A 15023-nucleotide genomic window follows, 5' to 3' on the forward strand; every position below is an offset into this window, starting at 1 on the left:
CAGCTAGTTTGTTTGGTTTATTTCCTAGCAAACCGCTCAAAGCCACCATCAGTTTGCCTGGTCACTGGTAATCATGAGATGTCCAAGTCCATGAGAGGCAAACAGAGCAGCAAACTCTGGAGAGTCTTTGTTGTTCATTTTATCTGTATTATTCATTGAATACGAAACCACTGAATGACTGCTGTTATAGAGATCCAACCTAAAACGATACCCCTCGACACATGATGTGGACTATGCATGCCATACACACACCCCCTAATAAGAACATTAACGCCTGCAAACCCCTTACTCAACTCATCCTGCATGACCATCTAGGACTACACGTCGAGCTCCGCCTCGATGATGCGCTGCACGGCCAGCGGCGACGACCAGATCTTGACGACGCGGTAGCCGGCCGACTTCAGCAGGGCGCGCCAGTGCGTCTCGGTGCGCTCCTCGCCGGCCACCATGACCATCATGGTCAGGTCGTAGGCCGTGGTGTGCGGGTGCGCGACGGTCTCGGGCGCGATGTGGTCGTGGATCAGCAGGCTGCTGTAGCCGGGCGTCAGGGCGTCGCGCTGCATCTCGAGGATCTTGCGCGCCGGCTCGTCGGACCAGTCGTGCAGCACGCCGTGCATGTAGTAGGCGCGGGCTCCTTTAGAAGTGACTCGAATTCAGTTTTGGGTTATATCATGACGACAATAACACGAGGGGGGGGCTATACGATAACAGGGCATTCACGGGATGGCACAACTCACCCTTGATGGGCTGGGGCGTGAAAAAGTCATGGCCCAGCTTGTTGACGGGATCCGGGCACTTGGACAGCTTGACGACCTCGGGCAGGTCCTCGACGTACAGGCGGGCGGCGACGTGCGGATGGGCGGCGCGGAAGCGCTCCATGTCGTGGCCGATGCTGCCGCCGACGTCGACGAGCACGGGACCGTCGGGCCGGGCCGTGGCCAGCAGCGTGTCGTGGGGGAAGATGTCGAGCCAGCCGGCCTGGGTGGCCATGACGCCGCCCATGACGTGGTTGAAGGACTCGCCCTCGGCGCGGTTCTCGTCCTGCTGGTAGAAGTGGAACATGTCGAGGCCGCGGCAGTCCTTTGCGTACTGGAAGATGCCGTCCTCGGGATCCACGGGGTTGCGGTACTTTGTCTGGGCGAGGTGGCGCGGCATCTTGAAGAAGCAGGGGAGCGTGGCATCGTAGCTGCGCCTGTTAGAGTCTGTGTCTCTGTCTCTCTTGGATGGGGTGGTGATATGGTGACGGCAACACTCACAGATGGTTGATCCACTCGCCAAACACGGGCTTGGTAAAAGAGACGGAGAGCGCCGTCGGCTTAAAGACACCCGCCGACGGCTCCTCCAGAACGTGGTTCGCCGCCAAGTGCCGCAGGATCCGGGCTGATAGACGTTCTACGTGTCAGCATACACACACATGTACTTGTTTCTAGGTAGGATATAGTGGGTGGTGTAAGAGGTTAAGATGAGATATCATGACCCGGGAGACTCACAAAGCAGCTTGGTTTCGATTTTGGGCACCAGCTCTTGGATCTGCGCGAGCGTCTTCTCTCCGTCGCCGGCCGTGTGCCACTCGTGGAAGAGTTGCAGATCCATGGCGACCTTGAGCGCGGCGCCGAGAGCGGGCTTTACGGGTAGGCCAGGGTTGTCAGCATACATAATCGTTCTCTCCGCTTGGTCCTCTCATCTATAACTACATGGGAGAGATGCATATGCTCACCTGGCCCATGACAAGCCTCAGCACAAAGTCCCATGGCGTTTCGAGGCGCGCCACCAGGGCGTACGCGGCCGTGACGGCTTCGATGCGCTGGCCATCGTTCTCAAACGAGTCCGCATTGATGCCGTTGAGCGTCTGGATGATGTTGTCGTGTTTTGAGGCCAGGCCGTGGCCGTTGACGCCGTTGACGCCGTTCGTGATGGTCTGGGCCGGCATGCTGAGGTTTTTTGGATTGCACAAAAGTAAGTATACCAAATAAAAAGAAGAGTAGAGTATGTCTAGGCTGCCAGGAAGTCGAATAAAAGGATCATGCAACAAGGCTCACGGAATTATCAAGGCAGCTAGCTTGGATTATACATGCAGCTGATATTCTTCGGGGAATGTTGGTGTGTCCGCACGGGTCAGAATGCAACATGCATGCATGAAATTGATAACATTCAGTTAATTAGCACTAACTTGATAACTCCCAGTCCCCTCCACCAACTCAGGTCCCGGTCACCGAGTAAACCTTACGCAGCCCCCGGGGACTGAGTAATGTAATGGAAACCCCTCCAAAGAGTAAAAACGCTTCTATCCTGTATCATCAGCCATGTCTGTTGAAGAAACCTATCTACCGGTAGCTACCCAGCTCACAGCCATCATATCATCCCATCGGGTACTGCGTCATGTTCCCCTACGGGTAAAGTCATATATGCGCTTTATCCTAGTCCAGGCAAAGATGGTCCTCATTGCCCGATAGCATTCACCACACCAGAGGATCTATTCTACACCACCACCATCACCACGTACCATGCTCTTCGCCCTCTCGTCGGCTCTCGTGCTGGCCGCCGCCGTGGTCGTCTACCGCGTGCGCCTCCACCCCCTCCGCGCCATCCCCGGCCCCTGGTACGCCGCCGCCTCGTCCCTGTTCCTCTGGACGATATGCTACCTCGGCATCGAGGGCCGCGTCATGCGCCGCCTGCATGAGAAGCACGCCACGGCCGTGCTCCGCGTCGGACCAAACTCCGTGTCTGTCTCGGACAGCAGCGCCATACACGACATCTACGTCGCCGGCGGCGGGTTCCTCAAGGACGACCGGTACCGCAACTTCAACCTCGGCCCCGTCGAGACCATCTTTTCCACCCTCGACGGCGCCTACCGCGACCGCCGCGCAAAGGCCGTCGCGCCCTTGTTCTCGCCCGCCCAGATCCGCGCCGAGAGCGGCCCCCGCGGCTCCGTCGGCCGCCACGTCGACAGCTTCGTTGCGCAGCTGGCCGAGCTGCGCCGCGCCCGCGTCCGGACCGACCTGCTCGACCTCTGCGCCAAGCTGTCCATCGACGTCGTCTCCGACTACCTGCTCGGCCTGCCGTACGGCGGCCTGACCGAGCACGCCCACCTCAGCCTGCCCGACAGGCAGACGCGCGAGGGCAAGCTGAGCGCCAACGAGTTCGTCCACGCCATCGTCGGCTTCGCCCGCTTCTCCCTGCTGCCCAACAGCCTCTTCAAGCTCACCTACGCCGTGTCCCAGCGCCTCAGCCACAGCGTCAAGGTGGACGAGTCCCTCGCCAGGATCGGATCCTTTATCAACAGCGTCATGGCTCGCGTCACCGACAAGAACAACACTGACAACAACAGCAACAACAACAATACCAACAAGACGGCCGGTTCCAGAACACACCTCTACCCGGACCGCCTCCTCGCCGTCGGCGTCTCGCTCCCCGAGACGGCCGCCCAGAGCAAAGCCATCCTCTTCGCCGGCGCCGACTCGACCGCCGTCGCCCTCGCCACGACCCTGTTCCATCTCGCCCGCAACACCTCCGCCCGCACCCGGCTGCTGCACGAGATCCGCGCCGCCGCGGCCGCCGGCAGCAGCAACAAGCAGCCCGACCTGGTCTTCCTGCGCGCCTGCGTCAAGGAAGGCCTGCGCCTGTGCATGGCGAACCCGGTGCGCCTCACGCGCGTCGTGCCCCGCGCCGCGGACCTGCACGTCGACGGCCTCCGCATCCCCCCCGGGACCACCGTCGGCTGTGCGGCGTACGTCATGCATCACGATCCCGACGTCTTCCCGCACCCGTTCTCCTTCAAGCCCGAGCGCTGGCTCGACGATGGTTCCAGCGCCGGCTTGCGCCGTCCCGCCATGGAGAAGTCTCTGATGCCCTTCGGCCACGGTCTCCGCGCGTGCCTGGGCAAGAACCTGGCCATGCACCAGCTTCACCAGGCCGTTGCCGCCGTGATCGACGCCGAGATCCTCGACGGGGCCCGCACCGTGCAAGACGAGATCGAGGTGGTGGAGTGGTTCAACGGGGATATAAAGGGACACAGCGTCGACATTGAGTGGTGAGGCTGCAGGTTGCTATACCCAATAAAATCTCCATTGAAGAACGCATGAGCTGCTGGTTTGCAAGCACTATTTAATACACTAAGCGAGATGGTTTTCATGCTATCGCAACCCAACGACAGTGCGTGCATGCAAAGTTACAAGAATGGCTTGTTAAGTGCGTTCAGATTATATATTCATGACTGTGATTCGCTACATTCTTCCCAAGATTTACCCACGATCAAGACGGTCGTCTGCGTGTTTCCTTTCTGCGTGTACGCGTAGTTGATTAGAATCCGGCTGCCACTAGTCTGACAGAACAGTTGCATTGCTTCTCAACCCGCGAGTTTAGGCTTCATTTTGTACCATGTCAAGGAACCCAACTTCCTGGTTACTCTGACATGAGGATATGTGACGGGATAGTAAATAAAATAGTGATTGTACGAATAGAAAGCATCTTATAGTGCTATTTGACTTGATGCTGCTGCTTTGATATCCTTAGTAACTGTTTTTCAGTATCCCATGCTACTGCGCAGGGCGTCCTACGCGGGTGGTTAATACCCAAGATAGCCACCTTCTTGCCTCGTGCCAAGAAACCGTTTCTTGTGCTTTTTATTGACAATCTTCAGGGGTCTCAGTGTGCCTCTAACCCGACAACCTGGCACCCTAGGCCAGCAACGCCTTGCTGGCAGGGTGCCTGCTAGTCATGAGATAACAGGGGTAATAGGATGGGCACCCGTCCCCTAGAGCCCCTGGAATTTTAGTGTTCGCACAAAGTCTAATTCTGGTTCCGAGTAGTTTGCTTGGCCGGCACCAGGTCCCTTTCGTTGTCGGCAGAAGACAACACACAAGGCCGGCCCTCTTGATGACAACTCCTAGTCTCTACTCCGTGAGTTGATATACGATGTAGAGGCCATCCAACAACAGTCGTTCCAGCCTCTTGAACCCACACTCTTTTTGCCACAGCTTCATTCCGTAAATTCTTTACCTCGTTGCAAGTTTGCAACCCCGTCAAGATGCACTCTCTCCCTTCACCTAGTCAGCTCCTCACCCTGGGCTCGTCGCTGCTGCTTAGCAGTACGAGTCTCGTCTCGGCCGCCGCCAATCCCCGTTCCGCATGCTCTCAAGCAGACGGCGTGCTCGGTTTCGACTATGTCATCGTCGGTGGCGGCACCGCCGGCCTGGTCTTGGCCAACAGGCTGACAGAGGATGCCGGCGTGACTGTTGCCGTCGTGGAAGCGGGCACACTGCCCGAGGACGTCTCGGGGAACTGGACCCAGGTTCCGGGCTACGCCGGCAAGTTCTTCTCGGGTGCGCCCGAGATGTCTTGGGGCTTCCAAACGACCCCGCAAGCTGTGAGTTCCATTCCAAAGTCGTCATCAAGCTCCGTGGGGAGAGTCTCATCGAGGGATCTATGGGTTATTAACATGATGTCGGGCAGGGACTCAACAACAGCACGGCGCACTACTTGCGAACGAAAGCAGTAAGTCCAGCCGCGTATCCATCTCCATAAACACATACAAGTTACAATTGCCGAACAGCCTTGCTGCTCCGTGTTTGCTGCTTCAAGTCTAACCATCATGTGTCTTCCAGCTAGGTGGATGCAGCAACGTCAACTACATGGCGTACTCGCATACGACCAAGGGTGCTCACGCGGCCTGGGCAGCCGCGGTCAACGACGAGTCCTACTCGTACGAGAACATGCTGCCGTACTACCGAAAGACGATGAAGTTCTCGCCCCCTAAAGAGTCGTCTCGCCTGGCCAACGCCACGGTCCGATACAACGAGGCCAGCGTGGCCACCAGCGGCGCGGTGGACGTCACGTACCCGGCATACAGCCAGCCGTGGAGCACCTGGGTCTCCAAGGGGCTGGCGGCCATCGGAGTCAACGAGACCGACACCTTCATCGACGGAACCCTGATCGGTCACACCTGGCAGATGGACACGGTCCGGGCAAGCGACAGCCACCGATCCTCGTCCGAGACGGCCTACCTGCGGCCCGTCTTGGACCGGCCCAACCTCGCCGTCTTCCATTACACCACGGTCGAGCGCGTCCTGTTCAGCAACAAGACGGCCACGGGCGTCGAGTTCTCCTCCGCCACCACCGACTCCAGCTGCACCGGCACCATCTCGGCGGCCAAGGAGGTCATCCTCTCGGCCGGCGCCTTCCAGTCGCCTCAGCTGCTGCAGGTATCGGGCGTCGGACCCAAGGACCTGCTGTCCAAGTACGGCATCCCCGTCGTCGCCGACGTGCCCGCCGTCGGCAGGGGCATGAGAGACCACATGACCATCTTCGCCTCGTACCAGGTCAACGTCGTCACCTCTTCGGCCTTGTCCGGCGCCGACTACCTGGCCAGCGCCATCGACGACTTCAACACCAAGGGAGAGGGCCCACTGGCAAGCTCGGGCGGTGACCTGGTTGGCGGAGAGAAGATCCCCGACGAGCTTCGAAAGAACTTTGCCGATGAGACGGTAGAGTGTACGTTGCCATGTCCTTACCCCTGTTTTGACCCATGTTTTCCGTGTGTCTGTCTTCCGCGTGTCTCTTTTTTCCGAGCGCTGACTCTCAACCTCCCTCCATCATAGACCTATCCCCCTATCCCGCCGACTGGCCCGAGGTTCTCTACAACGTCTACCCCGGCGGCGTGACCGAGGCGGTGGCCAACGAGAACTTTGCCACGCTGCAGGCGACTCTGATGATGCCCCATTCCCAAGGCACCGTCATGATCCAGTCCGCCAACATAAGTGACGCCCCCGCCATCAACCCCAACTGGCTCACCGAGAACTCCGACATGGACGTCCTCGTCGCCGGTTTCAAGCGTGTCCGCCAGGCTCTCGAGTCCTCCGCCATGGCCCCCGTCCTCGTCGGCGGCGAGGTGTTCCCGGGGCCCACGGTGGCGACCGACGACGACATCCGCGCCTACATCAGGCGGTCCAGCAGTCCGATCTACCACGCCTTTGCCTCCAACAGGATGGGCAACGGCACAGACCCTCAAGCCGTCGTGGACAGTCGCGGCAGGGTTGTCGGTGTCTCCAGGCGTGAGTTGTTCCTCTTCTTCCGCGTCGTACTGAGGCTGAACTGACAAATATGAAAGTGAGGGTTATCGATTCGTCTTCGTTCCCGTTCCTGCCACCCACTCCTGCGCCGCAAGTGCAAGTCTGTAAGTGACTATACCCCAGCTGTTCATCAGAGATTCAGGGCTAACACCACGGGGCTAGATGTCTTGGCGGAGAAGCTGGCGGATGACATCAAGAAGACTACCTACTGAGACACTGTCGATGTATCTGTGCGGCATCTGAAGTGTGACTAATAGGATTGTGCCTTGGCATTCTTTGATTGTCATTTATATGGATTGTTTAATTGAGTTGTTTATTCTTCGTTTGTGTTTTGATTAACTTGAATCTTGTAATTATATCCATAGACATATTTCTCATTGTCGCCCTACGCATGTTTGGTCCACCTACAAATTGTTCCTGGTCTCAAATAATACGTCCACCGCCGTGGATCTCACTTTCTATTCTACACATTTGAACACTAGTCATAGGGCCATTCAGTATTTTCCATGCTTCAGCCTGCCACTTCTTTGTGCTGACGATAAACACAAGCAGTGCAGTGTCCTCCACGAGCTTGCGTGTCAGACAACAGCCAGATTCGTTGATATCCGTCATAGCAGTCCAGTGCCCCCATCGCTCACACGTTTCCATTTCATAAGCTCACGGCCTTAACATCGACGGCGACATGACATGAGAGTCCTGTCCTTCCTATGGAATCGAAACATCTTGGATGATTATCCTGTAACGTGGCTGATAAGCGAGTCGATCAGACAAGCGAGTCGATCACCCAACCACGACTACATTACAAACCCAAGAAGACATCAATATCAACACCACTAGATCAATTAACGCTACTAAGAATTCTCTTCCTCAGTCGTTTCTACATCAAACTGACACGTTCGCGCATTGTGTCCTGTGTTTCCGCACACGCCACACCGTCGTTGACCCGATTCAGTCCTTGGCTTACGACCACTCCTCCGACGCGTTTCCTCATAAACCTGTGCTGTTGCGTCCCTCTGCGACTGTATATCCTCTGCATCAGCTACAGTAAGACTTCCTCCTTGCTGGAGACGCATTTTCTTAGCTCTCCGACGTCGGCTTAGTGTGCTGTTTTCCTCTCGAAGAGTTTTGTTCTCCGCCCTCAGGAATGCATTCTCATGCATTATTCCTAGTGTTCCTTTAAGAATATAGTCAACGTCGTTATTGATAGGTGTTGGGGAGCTATTTTGATGACGGGCAATTCGATCCTTGATCAGTGTTGACTGAGAAGTTGCTTCTGTTGGGTTGTTTGGTGTCCTGGAAACCCAAGGGAGCGGTGTTGTTGGAAGTGATCCTGGAGGCGTTGGAGTGCGTAACTTGACGTCCAGCTTTGATAATACACTTTCTGCACTCAGAGGGACAAGCCCGGAGCCTCTGAAACCTCCCTGGATATTCTTTCCCGTAAGTGCTTGTGTAAAGGCCTCACGAAACGCTGGAAAGAAGTCTTCCTTCGTAATATGGGTTACACCTCGCCGCATCTTATCCTCAATTTGTCGACCGTACGCCGTTTTGAGAGGCCCAAAGCATCCTACATCTAAGGGCTGAAGTAGATGAGATGAATGAGCCGGCATACAGAGTGTGACGATGTTACTCTCCTGACAATATAGCTCAAAACCTGCGGAGTGGTGGCTTTCATGCCCATCGACGATGAGGAGGCGATGAGGACCTCTTGCACGTGGCTTTGAATGACAATCGAAGTGTTTGACCCAATTTAGGCCTATCTCGTTTGTTGTCCATCCGTTTTCAGATGTTGCGATAACCCAGTCGTGTGGGAGATCTGTTTCAGTGTACCAGGTTGAGAGGTGATAATGGCCTGCAACGATGATGTATGGCGGGACGCTGTAGCCTGACGAACTTATGGCTTGGATAACTGTAACCCATTCCCGATTACCAGGCTGCACCATTTTCGTGTTTGATCGCCTTTCAGCACTCGTTACAACCATGCCAGCTGCGATCTGGCCCATCATGAAACCAGTCTCATCAAAGTTGTAGATATCAGACTCTTGGATACCGTACTTTACGATTGTGTTCTTCACAAGGGCAAACCAGCTGCAAATAGCCTGTGGATCTTCGCATTGGGCTCTCTTGTAGTCATACTTGCGAAAAAAACGCGTCCGAAGCTGTGGTTGTCGTTTGATGAAGTTCGACGCCCAGCGCTTCCCAACCGGTCGCGCGCCACGGTCGGCAAGCAGGTGATTGGCCATTTCTTCAACACCACTGATCCGGGGAGGAAACGATCGGGCATCTAGGTCAAGAATGTACTTAACTAGCTTCTCTTCTTCAAGCAGCGTCAAATTCCGTAATTTCGGCATGATGTTGCGTCGCGAAGGTTTTCCATTAAGTCGGTCGCGTAATGTTGTGAAGGGTACTGAATAGATCCGTGCTGCAGCTCGAATACTAAGATTTGGAGTGTTTTTAATCGCTTGAACCGCTAGGATCAATTGCGCTTCTTTGTTTGATGACGACATTCTTTATGGTCGATGGACGTGTGTTGAAAGCGGGAAGATGGTATGATCGCGGTTGGGTGATCGACTCGCTTGTCTGATCGACTCGCTTATCAGCCACGTTAATATATATATAATTAACTTATTATAACTACTCTTACTAATTAAATAGTAAGTAAGAGAAACTTTATAAGCTATTATTAGAAGACTTATACTTTAAGTATAATAATATAGAATATTAAAAGTAGTTAGAAATAAATAAAGTTATAACTTATTTCTATAGTAAAGCCTCTAATAAGCTCCCTACTACTTCTATTAATACTAGTAGTATTAGAATTATCTAATTAAGTTAGTAAAGAGTAGTCTAAAGGTAAGAAAGCTAAAGAATAAGTATTTATATTATTTATAGTAGTATAATTAATACTAAGGAAGGTAAAGAATCTAATTAAGTAGTTAAAGCTATTTATAGAGCTAAAGAATAATACTTTTACTTAATACCTTCTATTTAGGAAAGTAAAAAAAGGCTTTAGTAAGTAAATTTATAAGCTAACTACTACTTAGTATAAGCTAGAGCTCCTATAGGCCTAAATTACTAATACTATAGTAAGGAAAAGAAGAATAGTCTAAATTAATTTAAATACTAAGTTTACTAATATTAAGAATATCTAGAAGGCTTAAATTAAAGCTAGCAAAAAAGAGGATGTTATAGATAAATTTAGTAACTCTAATACTTTTAGTAAAGCTAAAAGCTGTATTATAGTAGCATTTAGGCCTAGTTAATAATTAATTAAAGATAGTAGTAATATTAGGGATAGCTTTATTCTAAGTATTCTAAATAAGGGGGTATTCTAAAAGTAGGTATATTAACTTACTATATTAGAATAGTGCATTAGGGAAGACGAAATTAAAACAGTTGTTGAGTGCCTTTGTAAACTGCTAGAGCTAGACTCTAAAGATAGCGGCATTAGAGCCTGCGCCGTGCAGACAGAGGATCTTAGGTTTAACTATAGATGCTGTATTACGGTGTCTATCCTAAGTGTATTAGACTGGTGGTAGGCAGTGCAGGCAGTTTTTCAGGATAATATCTCGACGTTTGCAACAACGGAACAATGGGAGGAACTCGCAAAAAGGTTTGTGAATCACTTCAGAGTGAGAAAATGCCTAGAATAGGAAGAGCCACGCAGAAGCTGCTAAGGACGAGTAACAACCGGCCGGTAAACGTTGACAAGATCTGTTCCGGTTTCATTACGGGTCGCTAAGGCGGATTTAGTTTCATGGCATATTGACAGATGACTAGTCTGTAGCAATGTGTCCTGCGGACACTTTTTGCAAGTCCTATCTTGGCTTGCTGTTTGGGCTGAAAAAAACAAAAGTCCCGGCGGAGTGGAGTTGAACTATTTCTGGTCTCGGTACCTTCATGACTCTCACTTCCAGCCGGTCGCGGCTTCAGAGACACAGAGGTAAGTTAAATATGGCACTGTCTATACTAGGGTAGCTAATCATGTTGGTGTCACTTACATTTACAACTCGCTGATAACCAATTCACATGACAATGGCACCCTACATTCAGACGGAGCAGCTTCACCCCGTTTTCGGGGCTTCGGTGTCGGGAGTAGATTTCTCCAAGCCGGTCTCTGAAGAAGTGCAACTAGAGATTCAGAAAGCTCTGCATTAGGTGAACAAAAGGATGTAGTTAATGCTGGAGGAGAGAATAACCCTCAGAAGGAGGGTCGTACGGAAGGTGCTGAACCACGCGCGCGACGCTGTGGCAATTGCAGAAAGACTGGACATAACGCACGAACCTGTAAAGTAGTTTAAGATAGTAATGAGGAAGAGGGCAATAAGTAGTTTTAATTAATTTCGTACATTGTAGCTGAATTAACTTATGTAAAAGGTAGAAAGGAAGAGGGATGTAGGCCACTCGCTATAATAGGCCACTTGCTATACAGGTACGTTAGTCGCAGTTAGGTGGGCAGCTCGCTTGTGTGGGCAGCTCGCTTATCAACTACATTAATAGGTTATTATCTTTAAGGGTTTTATTTTTAATGTAAAATGCCTCCCTAACTTTTAATTTTCCTTACTAGTAATAATACTAACTATCTCTTTAAATAAGCCAAGAAAAGGCATTTAGGTTTCCATTACCCATAGAAGTAATACAAACTATCCTCTTATTAGTATAGTATTATACTTGCATCAATCTATTAATTATTTATACTTACTGCGCATAAAGTGTCCATTATCAAAATCCCAGCTTTCGCTAGCAAAGTTATTTGTTGTTCCACTAGTACCTTTTGGCACATCGCCAGGTTCTCCAAAGTACTTAATCTTGCCAACTTGAATAGGATGCTCATTAATGTCATACACAATCGTTCCCATTGCGTGAGTTTTCCCTCGCTTACTACTTGCAGTAGTACAGCCTTCCTTTGACCCAATTGGGTCTGTCCTCCATTGTATAAGTGAACTGATTAGCTGGCAATCTGCAAAAGGTTTGCCGTTGCTCAGCAGGCGCTGCACACAGACTTCGTTGTTGGCACAAAAAACTTCCTTTCTGTCCCCATTTGGACTTTGAGGAACCGTGTTACAATAGCGAGATATGATCCCGGATGTATAACAGATTGATCGGTCGAATACCTGCCCAGGTGGGCACGGTGGATTGGTGCGGGCGTCCCGGGGGCCAATGATTGCTAGGCTTGTTGTATTGAGCGGTTCATGAACTGCCAGGGCGACATCCAGCTCTACTGGGGCGACATCAAGCAAGAGCTTAGTAGCAGAGTCTTCAACTTGAGAGAGAGGAATGACCACACAACTGACAGGAAGGATTAATACAAGAAGAGAGAACATTATTTTGAAGGTAGATGGGCTTTTTGAATGTAGATGGACTTTGTAAGTGTACCAGATTTGGCATAGAAGAGTTACTAGGTAACAAACGTCTGAGTTATTGAAAATAATGCTTTACATATATATATTCAAACGCCGTTATAGTCTAGACCCTGCCAGTGGTCTAACTGCTGTTGGAGTCTAGTAGTCCTAAGCATTCTTTTAGCTTACGCGTTCAATTTACATTCTGTAGGCTGATGTATCTAATCTACATTCTAAGAGGCAAACTTAATAACTTAAGCTATTACTAATGAAGTCTAGTTAGCTTTGCTGAGAAGTTTGTAATAGCTAGTAAACTATAAATATATATGAAACTGTAATTATAGCCTCCTCTAACCTGCGTGACGTAATAGTAAGTATCTAGCAGAGTCTGCATGCACTGCATAGGTTCCTAGTCTAGATTTGCAAACCTTAACGATAGTTAAACCCAATAATGAAGCCTAAGATCCGATGGGCGTCGGAACTTCGGCTCCCCCAGACGACTTCGTTCCTATGTATTTTCTGATGGTCCCCTCCATTGCACGGCTTATGTAGGCTTGTTACATAAATTAAAGCTAGATTTCTGTTTGTATTCCTTGAGTTAAGTGGGTCTTTGCTTTAGATTGTAGACTACAAAGACCTAATGCTGTTAGATTAACCCCTGTATCTATTAGGAAGGTTCTAAAAGGCCTCTATTAACCCTATCGAACAGGTTAAGTTACTAGCGAAAATTTCCCTTTTCTACAAACTCAACCAGCAGTTACTTTCACAGGGACAGCGCAGGAGGATGCAACTCACCCCATAATTTAACGTTTATGTATTATCTAGAAGTTAAACTACGTGGCAGCCTAGATGACGAGGCCTGCGCACTACATTCATTAAATGGCCTATTGCATATTGTTAACTAATACAACTTAATTATTGCAGCCCCTTGCACTAAAGAGGATCAGCAGCTCTAGGTTAGAGTTCTTCTGCAAGTAGAAGATTAAAGTCTAATAGAGCCTGCTGTACACCGTTTCTAACGTTCCCAAACCGGAGGGACTAGAGAAACTGTTGGGGCGGAAGCTAGCCACCCGCGTGTAGTGTAACCAGAGAGCATTATGTTGTTTTAGAAGTTTAGGCCTCTTACACACTTATACAAAGTAGTCCTTGATTCCTTATTCACTCCCACTCATGGTACTCTTGGCGCACCTGAAGGACCTCGCTGCGTATAGAGAGCACGCTATTCTCCATCTTGGGTTGTACTGGAATTAGGAACTACTGTTGAGCCAGGACGTCTTTGTGCATAGCCAGCTGTCTGACTTATACTTTATTAGAGGTAAGGAAAGCTGTGCCTTTTACGTCGCATGCCCCTACTACGTTACTTAGGGTTGCCAAGGGAGATAATTTGGTTGACTTCAAACAGGCACGCAGTGACACGATGCGACTCCTCCGTGAACTGACGGCCGCTTTGCAGGGCTTCTCCGCCCAAACTGCCGTGGCTCATGGTGGTTTTAGTTGCGGAACGCCGAACCCGTCGCACGATCATTTCAAAATCGCACACGGCCTGTGGAGGGATGAGGTCGTTAACGGCACCCTAGTCATACGCTCAAGAGCTAGTATTGTAGTAGACACATATCTTCATGTTCTAGCCTCGAGCCGCTCAGCTACCGGTGGGTATATAGCTGTACGTCGGTGCCGATCTCCGGTACTTGGGTAACCCAACGATTTACAACCTGATAAGGATGCAGGGCTCCACCGCCAGATGGCCGTTCTTAACGCAAACTTCGGACCTCACGATATCTCGTTCAGGCTACAGGGCGTGACACGCACTGTCAACGCCGGCTGGGCTGCCGGCGGCGACGAGCTACGTATGAAACGCGCCCTCCGCCAAGGGGGATACGCCAGCCTCAACGTCTACTTTCTAGGTCGCTCGTCAGGTATTTTAGGCAAGTGCACGTTCCCACAAGGAGCGTCTATAGGCTCGAATACCTTCACACTGGATGGCTGTACTGTGGCCTCGTCAACGATCCCAGGCGGGAAGGGTCGGAACGTTAACCTAGGGAAAACCCTCACGCACGAGACAGGCCACTGGCTCGGGCTTTACCACACGTTCCGAGGCGGTTGCGATGGCGAAGGGGATCTTATTTCGGATACGCCAGCTCAGGCCAGCCCCACGCGGGGTTGCCCCCCATCCCGTGACTCCTGTCCGCACAAGCCCGGCCTTGACCCAATACACAACTACATGGATTATTCGATTGAGTAGGTTTATGCTGACAAGTATTGGACCTTGGATGGCGACTAATGAAACACGCTCTCTTGATAGTTCTTGTTACAGAGAGTTCACCATAGGTCAGCGTGTTCGTATGCACAGCTTCTGGCGAAAATATCGCCTGAACGCTGCATAAAGGGAATCTGGTGTATAGAAGCTGGCCGTACGTAGCTCCGGTTGTACATTATAGTGGTGGTGCTGTTGACTTGGACCTTACACACCGGTGTATCGGTTGCTCCGGTACGTAGCGTGTTGGAGGCAGGGCACACGAGCTTGGAAGACGATGTCCTTGGTGACTGCTAGTAGCGGTGTCTATGAGCAGTAGACGTGAATGGGTGGAGGAACTAGCGAGCAGGTGGGCAGGACCCA

General features: G+C 51.3%; 5 protein-coding genes across 5 annotated transcripts; 3 read left to right on the plus strand and 2 right to left on the minus strand.

Annotated features, from left to right (window-relative positions):
* Positions 1–317: 317 nt before the first annotated feature.
* CH63R_14374 (O-methyltransferase) lies at positions 318–1930 on the minus strand (the record flags this gene model as incomplete). Its single annotated transcript, XM_018309348.1, has 5 exons — positions 318–634; positions 738–1192; positions 1257–1380; positions 1491–1623; positions 1718–1930. 5 exons carry the CDS (start codon positions 1928–1930, stop codon positions 318–320), a joined length of 1242 nt encoding a protein of 413 aa, XP_018151666.1.
* Positions 1931–2504: 574 nt separating this feature from the next.
* CH63R_14375 (cytochrome P450) lies at positions 2505–4034 on the plus strand (the record flags this gene model as incomplete). Its single annotated transcript, XM_018309349.1, has 1 exon — positions 2505–4034. One exon carries the CDS (start codon positions 2505–2507, stop codon positions 4032–4034), a length of 1530 nt encoding a protein of 509 aa, XP_018151667.1.
* A 992-nt stretch (positions 4035–5026) lies between these two features.
* On the plus strand, positions 5027–7279 carry CH63R_14376 (Glucose-methanol-choline oxidoreductase; the record flags this gene model as incomplete). Its single annotated transcript, XM_018309350.1, has 6 exons — positions 5027–5365; positions 5452–5493; positions 5604–6489; positions 6597–7049; positions 7106–7171; positions 7230–7279. The coding sequence occupies 6 exons, from the start codon at positions 5027–5029 to the stop codon at positions 7277–7279; spliced, it is 1836 nt and encodes a 611-aa protein (XP_018151668.1).
* Positions 7280–11651: 4372 nt separating this feature from the next.
* CH63R_14377 (EC36 protein) lies at positions 11652–12388 on the minus strand (the record flags this gene model as incomplete). Its single annotated transcript, XM_018309351.1, has 2 exons — positions 11652–11707; positions 11767–12388. 2 exons carry the CDS (start codon positions 12386–12388, stop codon positions 11652–11654), a joined length of 678 nt encoding a protein of 225 aa, XP_018151669.1.
* A 1435-nt stretch (positions 12389–13823) lies between these two features.
* Positions 13824–14790, plus strand: CH63R_14378 (Extracellular metalloprotease; the record flags this gene model as incomplete). Its single annotated transcript, XM_018309352.1, has 3 exons — positions 13824–14055; positions 14134–14644; positions 14721–14790. 3 exons carry the CDS (start codon positions 13824–13826, stop codon positions 14788–14790), a joined length of 813 nt encoding a protein of 270 aa, XP_018151670.1.
* Between the last annotated feature and the right edge of the window lie 233 nt (positions 14791–15023).

The sequence above is a fragment of the Colletotrichum higginsianum genome, chromosome 10, assembly GCF_001672515.1.
Source record: "Colletotrichum higginsianum IMI 349063 chromosome 10, whole genome shotgun sequence".
Classification (NCBI taxonomy): Eukaryota; Fungi; Ascomycota; class Sordariomycetes; order Glomerellales; family Glomerellaceae; genus Colletotrichum; species Colletotrichum higginsianum.